The following is a 25,878-nucleotide window of genomic DNA, read 5'->3' as shown; positions in this document are numbered from 1 at the left end:
TTTAGATTTTACATTTTTAGTGATATTCTTATATCTAGTTTGATTTTAATTTTTAGTGATATATGTCTACCTGGTTCCTTTTTCATCATTTCTAAAAGTCCTGTTTATTTCTAAATAGGGAATAAAACATTGTAAGAGAGACCTATTATTAGAGGCAATAATAAAATAGTAGGTTATAAATTTTGATTTTTTGTTAAATTTACCTAATCAAAGATAACTTGTTTTTGTTCTGTACTTTTTAGATAGTATATATATATATATATATATATATATATATATATATATATATATATATATATATATATATATATAGGAAAGTATCTGGAACAAATGGAATATTTGTACAATGTGTTCAATAGAGATTTAGAGAGTATTAGAGATATAACCATTAGTGTTATATTTTTCCATCAGCTGAAACTTTTAGGATGAATGGTATCATGATATGGTATTAGAGTTTTAGATTCGATATTTGGTGAACCTGAAAATCAGTTTAATCTTTTGGAAAGATGTTTATTATCCTAATACTCGGATAGTTATTCTAGATAGTATGTGAGATGTTCATTTTGTAACTCATATAACCTATTGTACACATTGTACAAATAAGTCGTCGTCTCTCTAGCGGGACTCATATCTCTAATACTTCCTAAATCTCTATTGTACGCATTGTAGGTTTAACCCATTGGCTCCCTATACTTTCGCTTGTGGATAACTTGTTTTAATTTTGTGAAACTTGAGGGGTGGGGTGTCAATTAGCATAAGTAGGCTTGGGAAATTGCCGAAGAGGTCCCCTTAAAAGTGAAATTAGCAAAGTGGGTTTTGCTGCAGCAAGAGTAATGTGCAAAATTATGCATGGCCTTTACTCATTTCTTCTGATTCTCTTCAAAACTCAGAATCGTGCTCCATCACCATCATGATGTGAGATCCCTTATTCACACACACTCCACGCAAAATTCATCTTCACATCAACGCCGATTGTTCGATTAGGTTCGTTGTCTACTCTTTACGCCACTTTCTCTCTCTTTCTCTCTCCAAAGCTTCATAGATCTGCTTAATTCATCATTTTTCAACGCACACAACACCGGCTTAAATTTTTATCTTTAATGTATAAGGTCTTTTTGTTTGTTTGTTAATAGTTTCTGAAATCTTACAATGTTAGCTCCTATATTATATGTAATGAGCATGCTGATAATCCCCTATTTACTGATAATTATGTTGATAATCCTCTATTTGCTGATAATTATGTTGATTTCTTTACTCAATTTTCTCTGCATGCTGGCAGGTTATTGGCGGAATTAGTGCATAGCGGATTGAACTTTGTCATCTATGTTTGGAGGACTTGCTGTTCCTGCTAATAGTCCGCATTTGAGGAAATCTGGGAGCAGAGCTGTTGTCTCTGATCTTGGTAACTGATCTTTTTCTTTTAGTAGCATATATGCTGCTTTTTTTTCCCCTTAACTTTTCATTGTGTGCATATTTTCTACTTTAGCTTTGGTCCTGTACAACTTACATAGTTTGTTTTAACCAGATGAGCATGAGGTGGAAAATGGTGCTGAGGAGGGTTTCTTGTATTCTGGGGAGGTGAACGATTCCAAGGGTGGCGTGGCACCAATTAGTGCCTCTGGGATAATGCCCTCGCCTATTTTCCTGTGGAGATTCAAGGTTTTTATACCTTGTCATACTTTTGAAGATAATACCATTTATATCATGTATTGGTGACGTCGTTCTCAACAAATTCGAACTTGTTTGACTCACTGATGGAATGCTTACATTTCATTCTTGTGGTTTTACTGTTGTATTTGAATTTGATGCTTTCGAAGATAGAAGAATAATTGTAAATGTGAGCTGCAATTCTGGCTCTATCCCTATTGCATGCCACCTTCTACTGCTTTTCTTCATTCCCTCCACCTGCCCCCTCTCTCTGCTCTGGTTCTTTTACTCTTTTGTAGAATCTGATTGAGATGGATTTCCAGGTATTCTTGTTCCTTGTTTGGGCCTTCATCTGTTGCAAGGTCTGTATCTCCTATTCCACTAAACTTAATGACTTAGTATTGCCACAATCTTATTGGACATTGTGAAATTGCAGATTGGATGGGATTCTGTCATGAGAATGAGTGCTGACAAGCGGGATCTGTTTCTATATGAGGCATTTTTGTATTTTAACCCGCTTCTTCTTGCGGTTAGTTTTCCTCTCTACTAGAGTCTGTTTATCCATGAGCATATCTGCATCTGGGTTTGAGAGAATTAAATGATATTTTAATTTTTTATTTGCATCCTTTGTTGTATCAATGTGTTCATCTTATTTTTGCAATGCAGGCTTTAATGGTTTGGCTTTGGGGAATCAACTTATGGTTTTTTGCTCAGGCTGGTGTCAATTATGCAAGAATATTTGATCTCGATCAAAATTACCTTACTCACAGAGAAATATGGAAGGTAACATCTACCATCACTTTGACCTATGCGGTGTTTTGCAAATGGATTAATTTTTTGCAGTGTTGCAATGGCAATAGAAATGTGAGTGGACTGATTTGGACTGCTGCAGCCATTTGACCATTTCTGTTCCAATATATGGTTTGCTTTGGAATGGATTTGTACTTCCTTTATTATCAGTTCTACTTTTATTATCCCTAGTATAAGTAGAGATAAACAAAGAAACAGAGCAAATATGAATTCTTTTCAGGTTTTGAATAATCATCCTTCCCATTTGTCTGGGAACGAATAATTATTCTTTGTGGGATAAAGCCATGGAATTTAATGATGTTTAATATTTTTAGCAGACTAAGGAATAAAGGAACCTTTATTCCACTGGAGTACATGTAGAAATCGAATGATTATTCTGTGATATGTGTACTAAATGTGCTATTATTCATTTTTCGTTTAATGAATCTTTGCATTAGTTTTTGGTGCTTTGCCTTCAGTGTGACTATGTAAAACAATTGCCATCTTTTCATGGTTTTCATTTTACACAGTTTCTTTCCTTTCTTCAGTGGACTTTCTAAGTTTTGTTTGTCTTGACTCTTGAATGCTTGACTGGTTTGTTGTTCACTGTTGCAGTGTGCCACATGGATGACGATTATTGTTCCAACCAGTATGACGGCATATATTTATCTTTATTCTCATGGAGAAGTTTCATATGCTGCCTCACAACCAGTGTAATAGATGCATCCACTCTTACTAGTTCTTCTTTCTCAGTTTAGACCTTTAAGATTGTCTGTTCAACATTTCAACATTATATTTAAATTGTCTGTTACCCTTTTCAAGTGTTCGGTTTCATTGACAAAAAGCCAATAAGTTTGAAGCACTGGTCCAAGAATTGCACCACATTAGCTTCAAATCATCTTTGGGAATGAGTACTGCTCATGTTACTGGGATGCGGTTGCAGAGGTGCTCTGCAGACTGCATCTTGTTAATTAGAGTATCAATTTAAAAAGTTGCATAATGTTATTATGCTGAGATGGGACTCGGAGTTGATCTTTTTGGTATTCAATGATGTCCTCAGTTCAAACTCAATGCAGTGGGTGAACGGGTAATTAGAGACGGGAAGGGAGACAATTTATTGGTTTTTCTTACTACGAAAAATACTCTGGCATATTTTGATGGATGAACATGTTCTTCCTATGGATACTTGACAACTTTATTAATTTGGATTTCTTGTCGGAGATAAGTGTTATATCTCTTCATATCACATTATCATCAGTGAAAATTATAGTTAGTATGACTTTGATGATTTTATGAAGTTAATACATATAATTTTTTTTAATAATTTATTTATGATTGGCAAATATTTAATTCCATTTCCTGCTTTTTTTTTCAGTTGTTGCAAGAGTTCTAAGTTTTCCTTGTACTTCTGTTCAGGTGCTCCTATATGCTGGTGTTGTATTGTTGTTGATATTCCCCTTTGATATCTTTTATTTTTCAACTCGATATTACTTCTTAAGGACATGCTGGCATATAGTTTTCCCATTGCAGGCAAGTTTTGCTCTTAATTGGATATATTGTTTTAATAAGTTCATGATGGGTGCCTGTTGTCAATCAATAACATTGTGAGTTACACAAAATACACTATTATGTGGACAAGGAAAAAGTAAAAAACCCTTGAAGAGGCATTGCCACATTGGTTTGAAACTTGTGTCCTCTCCTTCCTCAGAGATACTTGGGAACTATTGATGTTAAGCTTTAGAGAATTATATTTTTTTCTCTCTTTTTTTTAGATTCTTAGGAATTTCATATGTGAGCCTGAACTTTAGCAAACTTCATATTATTCCTTAACCAATTTTTATTTTATATTTTGTTGGAACTATGTTTGAATATATGATATTTTTGTATTTTCATGTAAACAGGCAATATCATTCTCTGATTTCTTCTTGGCTGATATTTTCACTTCCATGGCAAAGGTCTGCTTTGCTTTTGAAGATATGTTTCTCTAGGAAATTTAGAATCAACATATTTGTTTATCTAAATTTTGGTTTCTAACTTTTTTATTAATTCACTCCTTCATTTATTTAGATTATGATTTTATGCAGGTTTTTTCTGATCTGGAGCGTTCTGTATGTAGGATGGTACATCGGCAGGTTTGGTTCTGATTGGTTGATGTTAATGCCTTTTACTATTTAGAGTTAACTTTTTGTGATTTTATGTAACTTATGGGACTCCTATTTTGATTATGGCAGAATGTTGTCAAGTTTATGCATATGATTTATATATACACACATATATATAGCACTGAAGTCATGGAACAAGTTTCCTTAATTTTGTTCAAAATATTCTCGAGAAAAAAACCAGCACTGTGGACTCTATAATATTGATATTTGTAATTTGTCTACAGATTTAAGCATTCTTACCATTCTCCTTTTTCATAGAGCTTGTACATTAACAGTTAAAATTTTTAGTTTCTAGACTTGTATCTTTTGTTCTTGGCTCTCAAGATGCTTGATTGACTTCTCTAATTAGGGGATCCATTTTCCAAAACCCTTGTAGGTTGCCACAATTGCTTGGTTGGAAGCTGATTCTGTGTGTGGCAGTCACTCTGTTGCAATCCCTTTAGTGCTTGTCTTGCCTTATCTTTTCCGTCTAAACCAATGTCTCCGTCAGTACAAAGATACTGGGGAGAAAACTTGTCTTTTGAATGGTAAGAGCTATTTATTACCTTAAATCATGCTGTCTTTTTGTTTCCTATTCAGAACTTTTTTTAGTTATCAATTGCTGGTCTAAATTTTGCAGGTTTAGGAAATTGATGTAATACATTATTCGTTTTAATGTTGGAGTCTTTTATACTGCTTTAGTTAATCATATTCTTTTGTTTGTAATTTAACTGCTGGTTTTCTACGTTCTTTCTTTTACTGATCGAGTTCTTTAATCATTAATGATCAACCCATCACGTTTTCAACTCATCTTTTGTCTTTTGGTTATGGTTTCAGCTTTAAAATATTCAACCGCAGTGCCAGTTATCTTTCTCTCGGCCCTTAAATATCACGTCTTCCCTGATAAGTGGACAAACTTTTATAGGCCTCTCTGGCTTCTGTCAAGTGTTGTGAATTCATCGTACTCTTTCTACTGGGATGTGAATAGAGATTGGGACCTAAGGTTTGCCTAATATTTGTTTACGATGCATCTCTAAAACATAGATAGAGACTGCGAAATCTTTAGGAAAATATGAGATGAACTTCTTGCATTGTAATTAAGTCTGTGTAATCTCTCAAAGATAGAATGAAAAACAGAACACCAATGAAAAGAAAAAAGCAAGATAGACCCTGCAGCATTTCTAGGGGCCCCAAAGCCCCACCTTCTGTGACAAATTATTAATTCCCTCTACTACGATTCATCCTTTCTTTTTTTTCTTGTGTCTCACACCCCTTCCCCATGCCACAAAAGCAAGGCTGTTACGGTCAAAACTGGAAAACATTATTTTTCTTCCCAGAAGTATAACTATTATTTCATTTCTAAGCGGATGAGTGTCTTGTGACATGCTTTTTGATAAATTTTTCTTTTTCTTTCCCAGTGGCCTCACTCGAATATTCAAGTTCAGCAAGCCACATACACTCTCACATCTATTACATGGAAGGAGATGGGTAAGGATTATTTATGTGCTTGAGTTCCCTAGTTTTCTTTCCCTTCCAAGAGTGGACCATTTATGTGAAAATTTTCAAGAAACACTTCTCTTTTCACAGTTCTTAGCAATGTGAAGAAAAAGATGGAGCTTGAAGAGGGTCTTACGGATGCTATTATTAAGTTTATTAACATTATATTGTTAATGTGATTTTGATTGATCTGTTGAATGTGTGAAGACAAACTTGATAAAACAAAAAAGAGAACAATTTAGAACTGACAAAAGAAAAAGAGCAATATCTTCCTAAGAATCTGAAGTTGTTTATAACATTGTATTACTTGGGATCACAGGTTTACTTTTGGGTAATTGGAAGCAACCTAGTCCTTCGTTGCACGTGGACATACAAGCTTTCTGCACATCTTCGCCATAATTACCTGACAGTGTTCACCATTGCAGCCTTAGAAATTTTCCGCCGCTTCCAGTGGGTCTTTTTCCGTGTCGAAAATGAGTTGAGCAAGATGAATGCCAAATCACACGTACAGGTCACAGACATCTCAAACGAGGAAGAGAAATTGCTTCATTCCAACCACAATGTATAGGCTAGAGAGCATTTTGATGCTTTTGGTAGTATCATTTTCAAGGTATATTTTGTCGTTAGGGGATCTCCATTCCATTTTGTTGTTTCAATGGCTTCCCCACACTTAGAAAATGTCATTCTTTATTCGCAGAAGAAAAACAGTTTATTCAATTATTATAGTGTTCATTATTAGCAAATTCTTTCTATAACAATTTCATTAGGATCCCTAGCAAGCATGCCTTTGGGCTGATGAAAAAAGAAAAAAAAATAGGGTCCGAGATATCATAGAGTAATGGGGATACTCACTTTGCACGATATTCATCCCTTTACCTTTGAAAAAAGATACTCTAGAGTGAAGAGATTGGTAACCGTAAGCCGTAAAATAGAAACAAACCTTAAAAAAAACACGATAAAATTATTAGCCCTTATGGGTTGAAGGAAGGGTGCGTCCTGCGTGGCTCATCCTTTACCAGTTCTAACTAGTACCAACATTAGCACAACATGATAATGCCCCTTTTTTGGCCTTTGGCAACTATTTCACCATTGTGTAAGAGCTGAAAGCAATGCTGATATCTAATTGCTTGAACTTTAATGAAACCAGAGACCCTCAATAGAGACCTAGTATCTGAATTGTTGGGAAGATGGACCTCCATTTAGTTGCACATACGAATCAAGCCAACCTAGTTGATGTTGCCAGTCTGTATATTCTTAGGCATGGCTTGTTTTTATTCCTAAGACAAAGTCACCACATACATAGGAGTGGGACCCCCTTGAAGAATAATATTTAGCTTCAATTTTGAACAGACACAGATCCTAATTCCTAACTTCCAATCACAACCTTCTAAAATTAGTTAGAGACATAGCCACACACGTCAATTATCCATAGAGAGAGTGGTTCCTCCAAGCCACAACTTGAAGAGTTGGAGTTATCACCATCCTAGTCTTTAGCCACTCAAATAGCAACCATATGAACCCATGAGCAAGTGAATCTACATGGCCTAAATGTTAACAGGGGGCGAATACACAAACCACGGCCGGCAGCTTCAGCCGGAGACATGCCAGACCGAGCTAAACCTGCCCAGAGTACTATGCGTCCTGTCTTCGACGTTAGAGAAGCTGGTGGCTCGAAACGAAAAGCTGGTGCATGAACTGAGCCAGGAGGTAGATGGCTCCATAAGAATAGGGAAGAGCTTGAATGCATTCCATGGTGTAAGGGCCCCAAGCATAAGCATACCAAAGTACTTAGAGAGGATATACAAGTACACTAATTGCAGCCCTTCTTGTTTTGTGGTTGGCTATGTCTACATTGATAGGCTCACACACCTGCACCCTGATTCTCTAGTTATATCCTTGAACATCCACAGATTGCTAGTTACCAGTGTCATGATTGCTTCCAAGATGCTCGATGATGAGTGAGTCCTTACAATACCTCCTTTTGTTTTTGGATGAATTCAGTAAGTTCATGGTTTCAAAGAGCAATACTACATAACTAAAGAAAAAACATTTCATCAGAATTTTCGATAGAAATCATGGTGGTTGCTAGATAAGTATATCACGTCATTATGACAACTAAACTCTTTTACAAGGCTTTTTGCTCGTCTTGATTAGTTTTATATAATAGTAATATCCCAAATCGGCCTCTAAAATTTTTAGTCGGACACTTTAGTTCTTGACAAATTTTAATTACCAAATTAATCCCCAAGTTTTTATTTCGTCAGACAAATCAGTTTCATATAAAGAGATTGATATAAGAATTTTAAAAAAATTTGAAGACTCTTATGTCTTTATTATAATGGTATGGACCGATTTATCTATTTTTTACTAAATTTTGACTCGAAAATTGATTTGTCTAATAAAACAAAAAAATTAGGGACTGATTTAATGACTAAAATAAATTTGTTGACTATTAAATTATCTGACTAAAAACTCCATAGAACTAGTTTGTGATATTACTCTATAATTTAACTTGTTATATATAGCTTTTACACGTACATGACTCCTTCAATTCAACAATATACATAACTTGTCTTCGTTATTATTCACTAATCTTTGTTGTGCTTTATTATTCATTGCTTTCCTTTATTTGTTCCCCTGAATTTCAGGCATTACAACAATGCAGTATATGCAAGAGTAGGAGGAGTAAGCAATGCAGAATTAAACAAGCTTGAATTGGAGCTACTCTTTCTCTTGGATTTTGGAGTGATGGTAAGCTCAAGAGTATTTGAGAGCTATTGCTTGCACTTGGAGAAAGAGATGGTGGTCAATGGCACTGGCCTCATCAAGGTTGAAAGGGCATTGGCATCACCAAAGGCTATGCTAATGGATGAACATGACCATAACCATCTTAACCATGAGCCTGAAATATTAGTTGAAGATAACAACAACAGCAACCAAAGTTCTCCTCTACCTCAAATTCTGGATAGTGAACTCACTTTTTCTTAGCTAATTTTTTGGTCTCATGGTGTAATAATTATTGGATTATTCATCATGGTTTGAATACAACCGAGTCTATAATTTTTTTTCTTTCTATAAAAAAATTAGAAGTTGATTCAAAGAACTCTTGAATTATAAGTGATGAGTTTGATTATAATACACTAACAGTGTAAACTAATCAAAACCTGCCATTACGCATCTTTCTTTTTGAAGTAAGCATTATTGTAGTATTTATGCATGAGTGCTTGCCAACTAACAAAATAAAAGAATAAACATCCAATTTAGTTCTTGTCTATTTTCACGAAAGTTAAAGCAATTTTTGTAAAAAAAAAAAAAAGAAAACATTTTGATTCTCGACTATTTTATTTTAATACGATTCTTCTGTTAAAAAATTCGTTAAATAGTTACAAAAATTAATTTTGTAGTGATTTTATTTGTAATTTATGAGATTTTAAATCCTCAAAAATCTCACAAATTATTAATAAATTTATTTTTAAAAATTTGTTTCACCAATAGTAGTTAAGTAAAGAAAAATCATAGATAAAAATCTTGCAAGAAAAAAATAATTGCAATACGAAAATCTTTGAAAAAAAATAGCATCAAACAAGAAATAAGAGAAAAAAAAACGTTAATGTTGATGAGATCAGTATTGACGATGATGATGGAAGAGAAGATAACAATGATGATAAATAATAGTTATACAATAAAAATAATTGAGTTAAAAGTGATAACGATGAGGATGAAAAAAATAATAATAGTTGATTCTATTATTAAGAAGAACTTTGTAAAATTTTAAAATCTCTACAATATTAATAAAAAATCTTTTGGCGACTTTGAATTTGATGTGAAATTTGTCAAAAATTCTTTTTAAGATAAGTATTAAATATTTAAAATTTATTTATTTTTATATTTTTAAATTAAATATTAATTTTAATATTTTTTAATAAATTAAGCAACTGAATAAAAATACATATGGATAAAAGTAAAAGTATTTTAAAAAAAAAACTCATTGAATTTATACATGTTTTAAAAGATTAAAGAATTATATAAAATTTATCAAAATTGATAAGTACAATAAAATTTAGATTTGTAATAAATTAATTTTTAATTTATCAAAATTGATAAGTACAATAAAAAAATAAAAGGTTATTTTATTTTATTTTTGTTTGATTTGCTTGTTTTGTAGGTTAAAAGAAAAAAATATTCAGAACTGTGTAATAGATGAGTAGATGACCATATACAAAGCATCTCAGATCTCAGCATCTCACGCTAATTAAATTAAAGTTTTCAAAATAAAATAAAATAAAAAATAATTTGAGAGATAATGAAAAGGCTTTTCAGGAGATATCGTGTAGAATTTATTTTTTGCACAAATAATTTAAGAAACTAGTAGAAGAAAAATGGTAGTTGGTTCTATCTTGGGAAACAAACCCCCTTATCTTTTATAAACTAACTGATTTTTTATCAAGAAGAGGAAAACTTGACCAAGATAACCTTCAGCTTTCATTTTATTTTTACTAGTAGAAGTGATGTGCAGTCAGGATCATCTGTTAACAGTTTAGACTTTAGACTTTAGAGTGTTTCTAACGGAAAATAAAAAAAAATTATGGTGACAAAAGAATTAACTATTAAATTAATTATTATATATTTTTGTATAATATATATTATTTAATTTATAATTTGTAATATATATTTTATATTTTATATTGATTTAAAATGTTTAAGTTGAAATAGTAATTTCCTAAAGAGTTAAAATTTTGTAATAACATGAAACTTGCATATTATTTGTTTCCATACCTAGATATACATACAAATAGTATTTAGAAATAAAAATTCGTGCACATTTTTTCATTTATCATTATACATAATGCTGCCACTTTTTTAAAAGTGGAAAATTAAATCTAATATCTAACTACAACTTAGACATACTAATTAAGTACAGGTGAATACTATAGTATTTATAATGTGGTGCTTATTTATTAAAAAGGGTTAAAAGTTATTATTTTATTTAAAAAATATAAAAATAAATAATTTTTAAAAAATCAAAACTTACTATAAAAAATAAGTTAAGCAACATTTAGACAAAAACTTATAGACACCGTAGAATTGGCGTTAAGTATATAGAATTTAGGGGATTTTGATAAAATTAACAAAAGAGAACTGACAGTGTTATCATAACTCTCTTTTTGCGTGTTGGGTTTGGAACATTCGTTTGGTTCGTTGATTTCTTCAATTCCTTCACAGAATCAATCCAGAGTTCCAGACAGAGCGATCAATGGAGTGAAGTTGTTGTTGGAGGGGATGATGAACGAGTTAAACCCTCTGTGTCTCTGAAGAGTGACCCTTGGAACTTGCAATTTTGAAGAAAAGGAATCTGGTGACTGGTGTGGTTTGTGAGATTAAGAAGAACAAAGATTATAGACATGGCAACGGGTGAAGGTGACACCCCAAAACAAGAGCTTTTCCACCTTATCAAACGCTTCGGTGCTTATGTCACTCTCAAGATCTCCAACCTCTTCTCCATCTCCCTCCACAACCTCGTACCTCTCCTTCTCTCTCTCTCATGGTTTTAATTTTCAATGAGCTTATTCAATTGGATCTGATATGAATTATGATGCAAAACCTTATCTTTTTGTCGATTGTGGTTTGCCCTATTTGAACTTCTTTGTTGCTGTTCACTGTTCGGTTTCCATTTTTTTGTTGCGTTTTTATTTGCTTATTGTTGATTGGGGGTCCGGGATAGTGTAGTTCTGAGCTGAATTTCTGAAAGTTTCTATCTTTTTGGTAAAATTCATCTGGGTTTTTGCAAGTTGCGACCTTTGGAAAAGGTGAAGAGTGGGTTGCTTTTACCTGACTCAAGTGAGCTGGAACTTAGCTTAGCTATGATTATTTGGGTTAATTTAATCAACTAAGCTTAATTTAATGCTGGATGTGGCCCTCTGTACAAAGGATAAGTTTGTATGCTCAGGTTTGTTGTCTAAATAGGCCCAAGAAAGGGGGAGAAAAGAAGGAGGAAGAAAGTGATTTAACCATACATCATAAGTGGTCTCTTGTAAAGATTGTTTGTTTTGGTGCTTGAAAAAAAAGAAATTACTGTCAGGATGGTAATGATGATTTTTATCTGCTACTACTTATCCCTTCCGGTGAAGATATGTGCTTTAGTAGTAGTTCAAAGTAATGAAGTATTGTTTCTGTCTTTGTTTCAAAGCTTTAATCCTCATTAAACTATACTTGGTGTTAGGATTCGCGCTCTATTGGGGCTGTAGCTGGTCTTGCTGTTGCCATTGTTTTCACATGGAGGATGTTGAGATCACCTTCTGGATCTCAACGCAGGCAACAAAAACGGCAAGGTGCTTCATCTAGTAATTCTGGAGTCGGTGCACATTCTAATGCCTCGGTAGCTCCTCCTGAAGTTTGTTCACCCTCAGATGATTCAAGGGCACAAAATGTTGTCGATGAGTTCTTTCAGCCAGTCAAGGTAAAATACTTTCATGGCTTTCCCCCCCTTTTCTTCAGTGTCAAGGTCAGGCAATGCATGTGTTGTTTTGGATTAATAAAAGGGAAGCAGGTTTGCATTTGGTAGTTTTTTGTGTTATTGGTAATTCTAAGCTCTTTGTTTTTCCCTTCCTAATTTTCAGCCAACTTTGGGGCAGATAGTTAGACAGAAATTAAGTGAAGGAAGAAAGGTAATTATATACTCCCTCTGATTTCTTCTGTGAACATGATCTGTGTTTCACGCAGTTTTTTCTTGCTATGGTCTTCTAGAAATTAGCGTCTCCTTTGATGGTAAAAGATTTCTATCTGGAGTGAACTGATTGTTAACAATCCAGTTAGTAAGTAAAAATTCATCAATTTAATGCATTATAAATTAAATTGATATAGGAGATTAAGGTGTAAATGAAACCATTAAACTAAGGCTATTTATTGGTCTACTTTCAGGTTCAAGCTCAGTAGATTTTATATGTTACTTCTCTTTTTCTGGTCTATATTGATAGATGGTGCAGATACTTGTATTCTTTTTCTCGTGGAAACTTGAATAAGTTGTTTGCATTCATATCTTTGTGCAACATAAGTAGTGAAAAAATGGAATTAAGATGTTTGATGACAAAGGGAACATTTCTTACAAGTTTGAGTTGTTACATGTGATTTTGATCAATGTTTACTGACTTTTATGGCAACTATGTGTACATAGGTAACTTGTCGACTTCTTGGAGTGATCCTTGAGGAAAGTAGTCCAGAGGAGCTTCAGGTGATGAGCTTGTCCTGTGTGATGATTTTTTCCTTTCTAAGAAATGAATGTGAATAAAGAAACCAATGTGGTTCATCTTGTTTGTTGGCAGAAACAAGCAACTGTGAAGTCCTCTGTGCTGGAAGTGTTGTTGGAAATAACAAAATTTTGCGATTTATATCTCATGGAACTAGTTTTGGATGATGAAAGCGAGGTGTGTAATTTGTTAGATTATATCATTTACTCTTCACATCTTATCTGATGAGCTTAATGGAACTAATGAGCAATATTTCACATCATATGCTGCAAATTCACTATCTTCCAACTTTATCAAACTAATTTATAAACTGAATGATTTAGAACTAAGATATGTCTATCTGCTTGAGGCAAAAACTTCTAGACGAGGATTCAATGCTTGAGGGTCGCTGTTGTTACTTGTTTGTGAGACATTTGACACACATACACACAAACATAGATATATAATCTCGCTCTGACCCTTTGTCCAGCTTATCCTTCACACCACATAATGTTTACTGTTAAGTTATCACCATCTTGCAATTGCTAGCTGAACTTGCTGAGTGGTGTTGATATTAAGTTGGCACAAACTAAAATTGCTTGCAACTGTATTGTTTCTATTTTGGTAACTGCGTTGTTCAAAATAATTTACGCTTTTAAGCCTGGTTTATTTATGCAGAAGAGAGTACTTGTTGCATTAGAAGAAGCTGGGGTATTCACTTCTGGTGGTTTGGTTAAGGACAAGGTATGTGAATATGCACCAGTTGTTACACCATAAAATGTATTCACTTCGCTGCATATTACTTTAGTGTTCCTTTTAAGAGTTTTTCAGTGTCTCTTTATATCTTCTTGATCATTATTGGTACTGGAACGATCAAGAAAAGGGATCGACTTAAATGTTGAAAAGTAAAATTGTATCAAAGACTCTTGAATGCGCATATCATGAATGCGGTAAATATCCACTGCTTGCCAGCTACTTTTTCTTCTGTGCTTACTGATAACCTTTATGATACCTATATGCAGGTTCTCTTCTGTAGCACAGAAAATGGACGATCATCGTTTGTTCGGCAATTGGAACCGGATTGGCATATTGACACGAATCCAGAAATCATCAATCAGCTAGCTGTAAGTTCCTTATATATTCAACAACTCAAAGTTCATATCCTAATGTTAAATTCAATACGGTATCTAATGATGAAAAAATTATGTTGCAGAGGTTTATCAAGTATCAACTTCATGTATCGCCCTCTAGGACCGAACGAACAGCAGCCAATGTGTTCAGTGCTCCTTCCCTGGAACAGTTCTTTGGATCCATATAAGACTCAAACCTCCACAAATCAAATGTTTTTTATGAATTTCTACTAGTTTCTTCCTCTATGAATTGTGGATTCCACCTTCACCACACTTTACTTTTTTCTCAGCTGTTTTAGTTGTTTGAGAAATAGGTTATATGATGTTGTTATTCGAGCTTAATATGGGTTATCACCCTGCATAGGTGAAAAGACATGCAATGTATGTGCAATGATGCTTTAAGGAAGAAGTATCATTTTCTTTCTTTTTCTCTCCTTTGGTTTAAAGTTAGTGCATTAGATTGACAACTTCTGTTAGATATTTGTATTTGATAATCATAGTTACATGATAATATGATATGCCCTCATGGTCATGGACAAGCTAGATGGTTACACTCCTAACTTCAAGAGGCCATGGGGAACTTCATTGACACTATTTTTGTAGTATTTTGTAATGTGCTACAAGATTTAAGATATAGCATTTGATAAATACTCAAGCTAATCCATATTTAGGGCAAATCACGTAAATAAACCAATTGAAGTACAAAATTATATGGATCTTTTGAAACAAAAAACGTTACGAGCATACCTTCATACACAATTTTGTGTAAATCGAACTAAGTAGATTCGAACTACTAGGTATATGGAGCATACCTTCATACACAATTTTATGTAAATCGAACTAAGTAGATTCGAATTACTAGGTATATGTATAAATCAAATGCATTAAATTCGATTTAAAAGGAAATGAAATTCACCCATAGTAAATGAAAACCATTAGTTTCGAATTACACACATGGTATTGCCCATAGTAATTTGAATTGGGTTATAGTAAATTGAATGGAGTTATTTCAATTTACTTGAACGAATGCTAGTGGTAAATCGAATCCACTAGCTTCGATTTAGTGTATATATACCTATATAAAGAATTTGAATTCACTTGGTTCGAATTATATCTCACCAAACCTTCTCCCTCCCCCCCCCTCCAACCTCATTCCAGAGAAAGTTTGCACCAAAAGAATCGTAAGATTCAAACTGAGAAAATGGAAGACGACGCGGATTGTATCTATCGGTTAGACGACGGTCGCCCATATTGCTGGTTCATCCATGAAGAGGTTATTTTTCGAAATTAAATATCTTTAAAAAATAAATAATAGTTTGTGATGTTAAATCGCTTAGAATTCATTATATGTGCTATTGAGATTTTTAAACTACAAATGGTAGTTAGAATAGTGATTTAGTGGTTTGTTAGAATTTTAAAAGTACAAATACAAGGTGGAATATTGATAAACAATGTTTAGTTAAAGTAGTGATTTACTATATTAGAAGTTTTTTAGGAGTTTAGATAAATTTAATTTAAGTTTCAAATGTTAGATTAAATAGACAATAGAAGTTTGATAAGAATTTAAATTAGTTTAATTTTTTAAATTTAATTTAATTCCTAAATGTTAGGTTAACGTGCTAATAATTTAGTTTATTTTTAATTTATTTAAAATTTAGTTTGGGTTGTTTAAAATTTTTATTAATTTAATTTAGTTTAATTTATTTGAAGTTAATGTAATTTAATCCTTAAGTGTTAGAGCTTAAATTAATATAATTTAATTTAGTTTAATTTTATACTTTACGTATTGAATATCAAATTAATTATGTACAGTTAGAATTTAATTTAATTTGTTTAATGAAATTTAATTATATTATTGACGTTAGGTTATTTATATCCCGGGTTGCAACATAATTTACATTAAAGTTTGTTTTTAGTAGAGTTATTCACTTTAGGTAATTTTTTATATAACCTGTATATGATTTTGTTGAAAAGAGTATGCATTACTTAATTGTCTTTTGGTGAATTGATTTGTTAATTATGATGGTTCTAAAAGAATTTTTTTATCGTGGTGCAGCCACATCGATTTATCACCAGCATGAGGAGGCAGTATGGCATGCCCCTAGACGATAGAATCATACCGTACTTGTAGATGGCAGGCTTAGCCTATATCGCGAGGCTCAATGGCCACTGGTTTTATATTGAATGAGCCGCTGGTTAGTGCATTTGTCAAGCGGTGGCAGCTCGAGACTCATACCTTCCACATGTCATTCGAAGAGTGCACGATTACACTTCAGGATGTTGCATACCATTTAGGTCTTCGCATCGATGAACAGTATGTCAGCGGGTGCTTGACAGACTTCAAACAGTTTATTGATGGCGAGCGACCTGCATGGGATTGATTCCAAGAGTTGTTGGGTGTGTTGCCTCTGGTAGACTACATCGACAAGTTCACTGTGAAATGCACTTGGATGCAAGAGACATTCAGTCACCTTCCTCACAACGCAGACGAGGAGACCGTCAGGAGGTATGCGAGGATGTACATCACGGTGTTATTATCAACCCAGCTCTTCGGTGACAAGTCCGATATACACATACATATCCGGTGGCTACTGTACGTAGCGATATTGGAATACATGGTGATCCGCCGCTCTGTCGTGGTTATACCAGTGCTTGTGCCGTGTGCCCAACAGGAATGTGGTTAAGTTGGCCGGTCCATTACAGCTCCTCCAGTTATGGATTTTTTGGCGGTTCTCGATTTTCAAACCCGATGGGTTTGACGCCTTTCATTGGCCGTTGGCGACGAGGTAATCACTGTTAATCATTGTCTTGTTTAATAATATATATTACAGATTATTGCCGTTGTTCATAACATGTATTGGGTCTCAGGTGGTCCAGTTATCAGCCAACATTGAGTGAGAAGGGGCCTAGAGTTGCACAGTGGAGGCTCGGGATAGATTTACTCCGGCCAAGGGATGTAAGTGTTACCATTGAAGCATTCATTGTTGGTGTTTCTTTAAACTACTTACTGGATGTAAATTGACTTGCAATATTCTTCATTCTTTACTAGTTCACATAGATGCCATATAGTGCATCGGAGGTTGTTCAGGTATTTTCACCCGAGATCTTGGATCCCCCACATATGGCACCATGGAGGGTTGTCACGGAATTGATTTACTTTGTTGTGATAGAATGGCATCAGATAGATAGAGCTACCACAACTTGGTGGAGTATAGTATCGTCTATTGCTTGCACTCGACATTGATTTTCTGATGACGAATGATGGCAGAGGCGGCGACCGATGGTTTTTGGACACTCTACAGAGTTGGCACATACATTGGACCAGGAAGCCGACCATGTGCTACGATAAAGCAACAATAAAGCGTAATACAGTAAACAATTGATAAAGCAACACAATAAAGAAAACACTAAACTCCACTAGCTGCTCCAGAACCCCAGTGCCTCCTCCCTGTGGACAACTCTGCCTAGTATGACCAGGCTGTCGGCATAGCCCACACCGATTTGGTCGATTCATATTGACCTCGTTCATACTAGTGTGAATTCTAGTGCTTCTCAGACGACTTTCAGATGCACGTCTCTTACTGGGACCAGGGATGACTGTTGGACCATCTTACGGTGGCTAGAAGCCTTCTAAAATCGGAGATTGAATCCCATCCTGTAGACATTAAACACCGTGCTGAGGCGATATACCTCGTAGACATAAGTTGCTCAACTCATGCGGAAATATGCACAACAAGCAATTACATGGCGACATGGTTAGTGAAGTGCTTGAAAGTAGCCGCAATCGCAAGTCTAATCTCTCAACGAGACTCTGTAAGTATCAAGTGAGAAATTACCTGTTGAAGTAGTCTCAACCACCTTAAACTCTGAATTATCCCTATCATATAGTGTCACTGTGAAATATCTCGATGCCTTTAGTATTGCCTCCATTGCCTTCACAAGTGACAGACTAAATTGCTAACTTGTCTCCAACTGTGTCTCAACCTCTCTTTCCTTGCGAACAAAGAGCTCTACCAATCTCCTATTAGTGGACTTTACCAAAGAATAAACTGGAAGATTCCTAACACCCTTGAGCACCAAATTAACACACTCAGAAATATTTGTAGTCATATTACGACCCTCATCCCAGTGCTGAGTCCACTTGTCATACTCCATCATGTTGGCCTAGTCACACATTGTTAGGTCTTCAGTTCGGAGGATGTCAAACCAATAATCAAAATCGACCTCAATCTTCGCATAAGCAACGTTGACTAAAAGCCTCATGGCATCCTTTCCCTTGAAACTCAACGTGAATTCACTACAACGTGCTTAATACGGAATGCACGATAAGCAGCAGGTGGAACCCATCCACCATCAAGTACCTCCAAGGCGGCCTTGATCCCATTGTGCCTATCAGAGATCACGAGAATGCTCTGCTGAGGAGTCATGTGTTGCAGTAAGTGAGACAAGAAAAAAGACCATGACTCCGCATTTTCACCCTCCACTAGGGAAAAAGCAATATGAACGGTATTAGAATTTTCATCGTGAGCTATCGCAACCAGCAAAGTTTTCCATATTTTCCGTACAAATGGGTCCTGTCAATACTGGCCAACGGCTTACAATACTTGAATGTCTCAATGCACGGTGGGAATGACAAAAAAAGACGGTAAAAAAACGCTGACTCCCCATCAACCTGGCCTCCAACTTGCATAGGACTCGTCTTCAGAACTTCAATACTGCCTGGCATCATTATTTTCACACTGAGCACCCATCTTGGCAACTCATTGTAGGCCTCCTCCCAATTCCCATATTTCTGCACAACGGCCTTTTGCTTAGCCAACCACACCCTTTTGTACGTAAGTCTGAACCCAAAATGTGCCTCCGTCGCATTCTGCTGAACCTTGATTGACACAGCCGCATCAGCTCTGATCATAGGAAGGATGAAAGCAGATATCACATGATAGTCAAGCTTCCTGTGATCACTGGAGATCGAGGTGGCCAAACATGTATGAGGTCCGTTATACCGTCTGACCTCTCAGATACCCTTCTGCCGCCGTAAAGTGATCCAAATCAACCGTCTGCAACTATTTCCAAACTCCTTACACTTGTCGTAGTACGTATCATGGTCCGATTCCATCACTTTGTACTCAACCCTATGGCGGATGCTATAAGTCTTCACACATAAGACGACTTCCTCTTTATTCTGAAACTGTTGACCGACTTGGAACTCAGTTAGACTTGCGGTGTCCTCTGAATCTCTATCGCCAAAATCAGATTCTACATCCGGTAACCTCTCTAGTCTCATCGCATCCAAGTCTAGAGTAGAAAAGTGTGGCGGGTATTGCTGAGTTCTCGAGCTCGATGCTCCACTAGCCCCAACAGAAATACTCTTCCCTAAGACATCTTCCACCGCATCCGATTCTCCAACTATCCCAGAAATCAGAATTATAACAGGAGTATTCATGTTAGCACCTAGTTCTGTAATCTTATCATGGTGTAGATTAACTACAAAAGATGGTGTAGAAGCTCTAATAAAGACACTCAATGGATCCTTGCCAGTAAATTTTATACCCGATCATATTTTCTTTTTTAATCGTACTTTTGTAATGCACAAAAACTAGAAAACTCTTTTCACTAGTCATAGTGAATTTACCTCAATTCAACACTCTAATCCTATTTATATAGCACACGCTTTTTTAAATAAATCGAATTAAATCAAATTCGATTTAATCAATATGCATTGCTTTTTTAATAAATCGACGCTAATAACTTCGATTTACCATTCTTTTGCCTAGTGTAAATCGAGTCATATAAATTTAAATTACATGCAATCACATACAATGTAAATCAAATTATATTACATGTATTAAAGTCTTTTAACATAATTCAAATCATACCCTAAGCTATAGTAAATCGAATTAGGTTATTTTAATTTATATACAATAAATATAAATCGAAATAAATTGCTTTGATTTATATAAAATTAAAGTACGCACATAACGTTTTTTATTTTAAGAGATTTATATAATTTTTTCCTCCAATTAGTTTCTTTATGTGATTTGCCATATTTACCTTGTTCGAAGTTTAGCTAATTCATATATATATAATTGTGTTTTCTTTTAAGTAGGGGTGTTCAAATCCAAACCGATCTAAATTAAACCACTCATCCAATTTAAAATCGAAACCGATTAAAATCGCACTAATTTGGATCTGATTGGATTTTATTTTTTACAAACCGTTGGATCAGATCGGATTTCAGATCTACTTTTCAAAACCGATCTAATCCAATCTATACCGCACAATGTGCTATAATATTATTATTTTTTTATTATATTTATAATTATACTTATAAGATGTTTAATTTATTATACATTTTTATATTATTCATGTATTATTATTATTTAATAAATAGTTTATGTTCAAAATATTATTTATTATTTATTTTAACTAATCTATAATTTTATTTCTATGTTATGTTATCGTTGGCTTTTTAAGATATTGTTGAGACTTGTTATGTCATTGTTAATTATTTAAAATTTGATGTTAAGACTTGTTATATATATTTAATTTTTTTAATTTACAAAACCGTAAATCCAATCCAATTCAAACCGCTTGAAATTGGATCGGACCGGATCAGATTTTTTTAAAAACATCATCCAATCCAAACCGCACCGCAGGTAAAATTAGTGTTCGGATCGAATGAGTTTTTGACTCAAAACCGATCCAAGCCGCACCGCGAACACCCCTACTTTCAAGTAGCATTGGTACAATCCTTTTTTTTTTGTATACACAAAAAAGAAAACAACAGTTTATATGGATCAAATTATGGCATCTATTTTAAGATAACCATGCTTGAATATTTTATTTGTAATGTTTTTGGATTAGAAAAAAATGTTAAGACTAATATTTTTAATGAAAAAAAATAAAAGGTTAATTAATATTGCTTCAAAAATAAAATAAATATATAAAAGAAAAATATTAGTTACCAAACATTTTACTTGTGTTGGACTATCAAAATAAGTAATTTGTTTTTTTTTTCTAACTTTTCTTTACTAGAAAACCTATATTCCTTAAAAAAATATAAATATTAGTGGGTGGTGTTGTCTTAATTTATTGAGATATTTTTTTTTCAGTTAAAGAGGATTAAACCATATTTTTATTTTTGTGTTATTTTGTTGACTAAAAAACTATTATTTTAGAGGGGATTTATGTCAAATGAATTTTTCAGAACAAAAATAAAGAAATAATAAACGATTCATAAGTTGGTTTGTGTTTCTCGGCGCCGTCACTCTCCCATTAACGTTGGTGCTGCTGGACTCTGAATTCGAGTTTGTGTTTGGTGGCATTCATTCATTCAATGGAGGAACCCATTTGTCCAATCGATTCCAGTTGCCAAACTCAAATCTCTGCTCTTCTCTCTCCTCCCTCCACTCTTCAACTTCAGGCACTCTCTCCCTCAAATTTTCAACTTACTTCTCTGCTTTTTTATTTTGCTCTCTCCATCTTATTGCTTCTTTTTGTTTATCACAGGAATACTATAATACCCTTTTGTCTGCAAGGCACTGCAGTTCTATCACTGTCAAACAAGATGCTAACTTTGGCAAAGGTACTATTCTTTTGTGTAGTATACTATATATGCAAGTATGTATGTAAATGATTCTCAAATGGGGTGTGTCTCAACAACTTTTCATTATTTGTGTTGCTGTGGGGTGTGTGTGTGTGTGTGTGTCTGTTATGCAACTTGTGATCAACAGGGGTATTTGCTGCCATGGACTTCTCTGATGGGGACCTTGTTCTCAGGGACCAAATGCTTGTGGGGTCTCAACACTCTTTCAACAAGGTTTTTGCTTTTCTTAATTTACTTCTGTATTTATCTTGGTCTTGCTTGTTTAGGTTTATTAAGACTTATTCTTCTTTCTATTGTGTTCTTTTGTGTGTATGAACTACTTTGCAGATTGATTGTTTTGTATGTAGCTTCTGCTTTCGTTTTATTGGTTCCATAGAGCTTCAAATTGGAAGGAGGCTTTACCTCCAGGGATTAAGGGATTCTGAGAGTCATGGATGTGATGTCGGAAGCTCTTCGAGCTTGTCGAAAAACTTCCATGAGATGGATTCATCATCTGAAGATGAGGATCAGGGAACTCATCAATGTGGTTCCGGCAGTTCCAAAGATAAAATTCCTCTTCCTGAAGGTGTTGTGGAATCTTTAATGAATGGCCAACTGAATTTGCCTTTCTCTAAGGAGTTCTCGTTGCCGCCGGTGGTTCCATGCCTTGGCGGCTGTGGAGAAGCTTACTATTGCAGGTAAGGTTGTAGTTGTTTGAAATGATGTAGGGTGTATAATGCTTTTGTTTTGTAATTTTTCCTACTTGGGAATAGAAGTAAATGAGTGCTGTGAAAGTCCTGTGAAAAATTTTGTAAATAATGTTAACTTGTGTTCTAAAACAACAGTACAATGAGAAAGCTACACAATGCCACTATTTCTATCTTCGGCTGGAGATTATGAAAAATCAACCCATGCTCCTGTTCTTGCAAATTGTTCTTTCTGGATTATGCTTTGGAATAATCTGTTTTGATGATGTTGTCAATGCCTGTAGCACATCATGTGCAGAGGCTGACTGGGAATCTTCACATTCTTTACTCTGCACTGGCGAGAGGTCTGATCCCGCTCATAGGGAGGCACTTCTTAAATTCAATAAACATGCTAATGGTAAGATTATTTCCGTTTGGAAATCAATGATTTTTAACAATCTAAATTTCTTCAGAATATATTATTTTCTTTATGTTCCTGTTTATTTACCATTGGTCTTCCCTTTTTCCCCAGAAACAAATGATATATTCATCCTTGCCGCAAAGGTATGTTTCAGTTTTGTACTGAATTTCTTGATTTGTTACTTTTCGAACTAGCTGTTTTCATCAATCTCTGCAGCCACAACATTTATGATTTATCTGACCGGAAGCCTGGTTGGATTTTGTGACTAGGCTATTTCTTCTACCATATTAAGATACCGCAAGTTAAAAGCAAACTGTCATGAAGGGAAAATGAAATATGATACTTCTGGTGATTCAAACAGCTATAATGCCTCTCTTCTTTTGGAAGCTTGGAGGCCTATATCAATGGGACACAAGAGAAGGTAGTAACTGGCTGGTTTTACCTGCTTAAATGAAGCCAAAATAGACGGTGTTTGTGCTTTTATGGTGCATGATGTTATATCTTGGGACAAAGTGTTCTGTTTCAAGTCTTTAATGTTTATCTTATATGTTTGATTTGCACGATGTTACTTATGTGGCATGGTTGTTGAAATTGAAACATTTCACCAATTTTCTCTTTGCTTTTGTCAAGCTATCCGTTTTATGATTTATCAAACTATTTAGAGAGTGGACTACATCTCTTACAAAACTTCTTACTAAGAAAATTAAATTCGTTATTTTGTTATAGTTACCAAACCATACTTTGAAATTGTACAAATGATTTAAGATGCATCTGAATTATGAAAGAGGTAGTAACTTCAAATTGTTTTTAGGTGGTGGGATTGTGTTGCATTGCCAGATGATATTGATTCTTCAGATGAAGATTCGTTCAGGATGCAAATAAAAGAATTGGCATTCAAGGTGAGGTTCTTCAGATGTATGATTGTGCATGACACAAAATTATGTTTTTGCTGATTTGATACCATACCTGATTTTTTGCTTATTGGTTAATATTTCAGTCTCTCCAACTTCTTAAGAAAGCTATATTTGACAAAGAGTGTGAGCCATGTATCCTTACAAATGCTTTTATTGATACATTCATTCATGTGTATGATGAAGACTACTTCATCATTTTGTTGGAGACTTATCTTGAATTCCTTGACAATTTCTAGTATTCTCCCTTGATATCTATGGACACATCATTGGCATGTTCGAACAGAATAATCTGTAAGAGTTTTCTGTATTTTGCTTTATTCTGTTTAGCCATATATTGTTATTTCTATTTCTATTTCTGTGTGCATAATGCTTGAATATTGTGATATGGCCATCGAAGGGGACTAGACGTGATAATTGAAACTGAAATTGAAATTTTGGATTGAACTAACCTGTGTATTAATCCTTGGTTTATATTTTCCAGTGATTTGGTTGTAGCTTCTCCTGTGGAGGATTACTTTTTATACATTGATGATCTGAAAAATCCTGATAAGGTTAGAATTTTGTTCAAATTACTTTTCTACTTTATCTCCAAAGAAAGAAACTCTTTTGACTCAATTCCTTTCCTCGTCATTGTTAATGGTAGGAAGAAGCTGAGAAAATTACACAACCAATTTTAGATGCTCTTGGTGAAGACTATTCTGTTTGTTGCCAAGGTAATGAATGAATCACAGTTAGTGTTAGCCTACTGATTATTGGAATTATGCAGTTTTATTTGTAATTATACCTGAATCCTTTTAAATTTTACTGTAGGAACTGCTTTTTTTCCTTTGCAAAGCTGCATGAACCATTCCTGTAGTCCTAATGCCAAAGCCTTCAAGAGAGACGAGGTACGTTGGTTTCGAACTGAGTCAATCGGTACATGGTTTAATTTGAACTCCTAATCTTTTTGTATGCAGGATAGGGATGGCCAAGCAACCATAATCGCAGTAAGGCCGATTCGAAAAGGAGAAGAGGTTGGTTCCTAACTTTTTGCCATTATCTACAATTGACCAAGAATTCTTCCAAACTAAATGATTTTACTGAGGAATTTGGTTTTACAGCACATAAGGAATCTTGCGAATTTTTCACCAATGTGCCACCTTTTTCGAAACTTATTGCCAAAATAGCACTCTTTTGAAACTAATTTACTCAAGTGTCACCCTGAATATTACTATAAACAATCATAATTAAAAATGAAATAGCAAATCAGTTGTCACTGTGGTAAAAAGATGGCATCTAAGTAATTAGTTACAAAAAGATGACATTTTGATAATAAGGTTTGGAAAAGGTGAGACTTTGGTAAAAAGGCCAAATCTCACCATACTATATAATATTTCGAAATATATAGGTAACTATTAACATTTAGGAAAATTTTCAGATAACCATCTCATATGTTGATGAAGACCTTCCTTTTGAAGAGAGACAAGCATCCCTTGCAGACTATGGTTTTAGATGCAGGTGTCCAAAGTGCATTGAAGAAGAGCCATAATTACCAAAACACTTGATTCAAAAAGTTATGCACAAAGTTAAAACTCAAAGGAAGCAAAGAGAAGGGGTTAAATTGAACTGTGTTTCTTCTTTTTCTACCTCTATATTTCCATAATTTCACATGAACTGTGTGCTTCACTTATGATTTCCTATACTTCTGAGATTAGTTTATTTAAAATTTTTACATATGATATTTTATTCATATAGAAGATAACCATATGAGATATATTATTAATTTATTACTCATAAGTGTCTTCATCCTATCAATAAGGTAATATTATTACTTAATATAAGAAAAGAAAAGCAATAATAGGCATG

At 34.3% G+C, this 25,878-nt stretch overlaps 4 protein-coding genes across 7 annotated transcripts; all 4 read left to right on the top strand.

Annotated features, from left to right (window-relative positions):
* Positions 1–723: 723 nt before the first annotated feature.
* Positions 724–6,817, top strand: LOC112707024 (uncharacterized). 4 transcript variants are annotated; one of them, XM_025758578.3, is made up of 14 exons: positions 724–984; positions 1,280–1,402; positions 1,526–1,659; positions 1,971–2,009; positions 2,084–2,176; positions 2,314–2,430; positions 3,052–3,147; positions 3,853–3,966; positions 4,338–4,391; positions 4,521–4,568; positions 4,975–5,125; positions 5,415–5,580; positions 5,996–6,065; positions 6,394–6,817. In XM_025758578.3, exons 2-14 carry the CDS (start codon positions 1,324–1,326, stop codon positions 6,640–6,642), a joined length of 1,410 nt encoding a protein of 469 aa, XP_025614363.1. In that variant the 5' UTR covers positions 724–984; positions 1,280–1,323; the 3' UTR covers positions 6,643–6,817. The 4 variants fall into 4 exon arrangements, with proteins under 4 accessions (XP_025614363.1, XP_072057211.1, XP_072057210.1 ...); XM_072201110.1 differs by having other exon boundaries at positions 822–984; positions 1,526–1,837; XM_072201109.1 differs by having other exon boundaries at positions 979–1,102.
* A 468-nt stretch (positions 6,818–7,285) lies between these two features.
* On the top strand, positions 7,286–9,174 carry LOC112707025 (cyclin-U1-1). Its single transcript, XM_025758579.3, has 2 exons — positions 7,286–8,032; positions 8,723–9,174. The coding sequence occupies exons 1-2, from the start codon at positions 7,623–7,625 to the stop codon at positions 9,060–9,062; spliced, it is 750 nt and encodes a 249-aa protein (XP_025614364.1). The 5' UTR covers positions 7,286–7,622; the 3' UTR covers positions 9,063–9,174.
* A 1,970-nt stretch (positions 9,175–11,144) lies between these two features.
* Positions 11,145–15,021, top strand: LOC112707023 (peroxisome biogenesis protein 22). The gene is made up of 8 exons (XM_025758573.3): positions 11,145–11,593; positions 12,295–12,531; positions 12,692–12,739; positions 13,246–13,302; positions 13,394–13,495; positions 13,976–14,041; positions 14,320–14,421; positions 14,511–15,021. Exons 1-8 carry the CDS (start codon positions 11,477–11,479, stop codon positions 14,613–14,615), a joined length of 834 nt encoding a protein of 277 aa, XP_025614358.1. The 5' UTR covers positions 11,145–11,476; the 3' UTR covers positions 14,616–15,021.
* Positions 15,022–21,544: 6,523 nt separating this feature from the next.
* LOC112707022 (histone-lysine N-methyltransferase ATXR2) lies at positions 21,545–25,806 on the top strand. The gene is made up of 15 exons (XM_025758572.3): positions 21,545–21,850; positions 21,937–22,012; positions 22,161–22,246; positions 22,361–22,710; positions 23,004–23,116; positions 23,231–23,262; positions 23,389–23,540; positions 23,931–24,018; positions 24,117–24,165; positions 24,270–24,324; positions 24,515–24,584; positions 24,677–24,746; positions 24,844–24,920; positions 24,990–25,046; positions 25,451–25,806. The coding sequence occupies exons 1-15, from the start codon at positions 21,764–21,766 to the stop codon at positions 25,559–25,561; spliced, it is 1,473 nt and encodes a 490-aa protein (XP_025614357.1). The 5' UTR covers positions 21,545–21,763; the 3' UTR covers positions 25,562–25,806.
* The last annotated feature ends 72 nt before the right edge of the window (positions 25,807–25,878 follow it).

The sequence above is a fragment of the Arachis hypogaea genome, chromosome 8 (genome assembly GCF_003086295.3).
Source record: "Arachis hypogaea cultivar Tifrunner chromosome 8, arahy.Tifrunner.gnm2.J5K5, whole genome shotgun sequence".
Classification (NCBI taxonomy): Eukaryota; Viridiplantae; Streptophyta; class Magnoliopsida; order Fabales; family Fabaceae; genus Arachis; species Arachis hypogaea.
The sequence above is the reverse complement of the archived record's forward strand: the minus strand, read 5'-3'. Positions and strand labels throughout refer to the sequence as shown.

Coding starts and splice junctions, on each gene's coding strand:
- LOC112707024 (XM_025758578.3), top strand. CDS start 1,324: ATGTTTGGAGGACTTGCTGTTCCTGCTAATAGTCCGCATTTGAGGAAA. Junction 1,403..1,525: donor AGCTGTTGTCTCTGATCTTG/GTAACTGATCTT, acceptor TGTTTTAACCAG/ATGAGCATGAGGTGGAAAAT. Junction 5,126..5,414: donor GAAAACTTGTCTTTTGAATG/GTAAGAGCTATT, acceptor TTATGGTTTCAG/CTTTAAAATATTCAACCGCA.
- LOC112707025 (XM_025758579.3), top strand. CDS start 7,623: ATGTTAACAGGGGGCGAATACACAAACCACGGCCGGCAGCTTCAGCCG. Junction 8,033..8,722: donor TCCAAGATGCTCGATGATGA/GTGAGTCCTTAC, acceptor CCTGAATTTCAG/GCATTACAACAATGCAGTAT.
- LOC112707023 (XM_025758573.3), top strand. CDS start 11,477: ATGGCAACGGGTGAAGGTGACACCCCAAAACAAGAGCTTTTCCACCTT. Junction 12,740..13,245: donor AATTAAGTGAAGGAAGAAAG/GTAATTATATAC, acceptor ATGTGTACATAG/GTAACTTGTCGACTTCTTGG. Junction 14,042..14,319: donor GTGGTTTGGTTAAGGACAAG/GTATGTGAATAT, acceptor ACCTATATGCAG/GTTCTCTTCTGTAGCACAGA.
- LOC112707022 (XM_025758572.3), top strand. CDS start 21,764: ATGGAGGAACCCATTTGTCCAATCGATTCCAGTTGCCAAACTCAAATC. Junction 24,325..24,514: donor ATGTTCGAACAGAATAATCT/GTAAGAGTTTTC, acceptor TATATTTTCCAG/TGATTTGGTTGTAGCTTCTC. Junction 24,747..24,843: donor CTATTCTGTTTGTTGCCAAG/GTAATGAATGAA, acceptor ATTTTACTGTAG/GAACTGCTTTTTTTCCTTTG.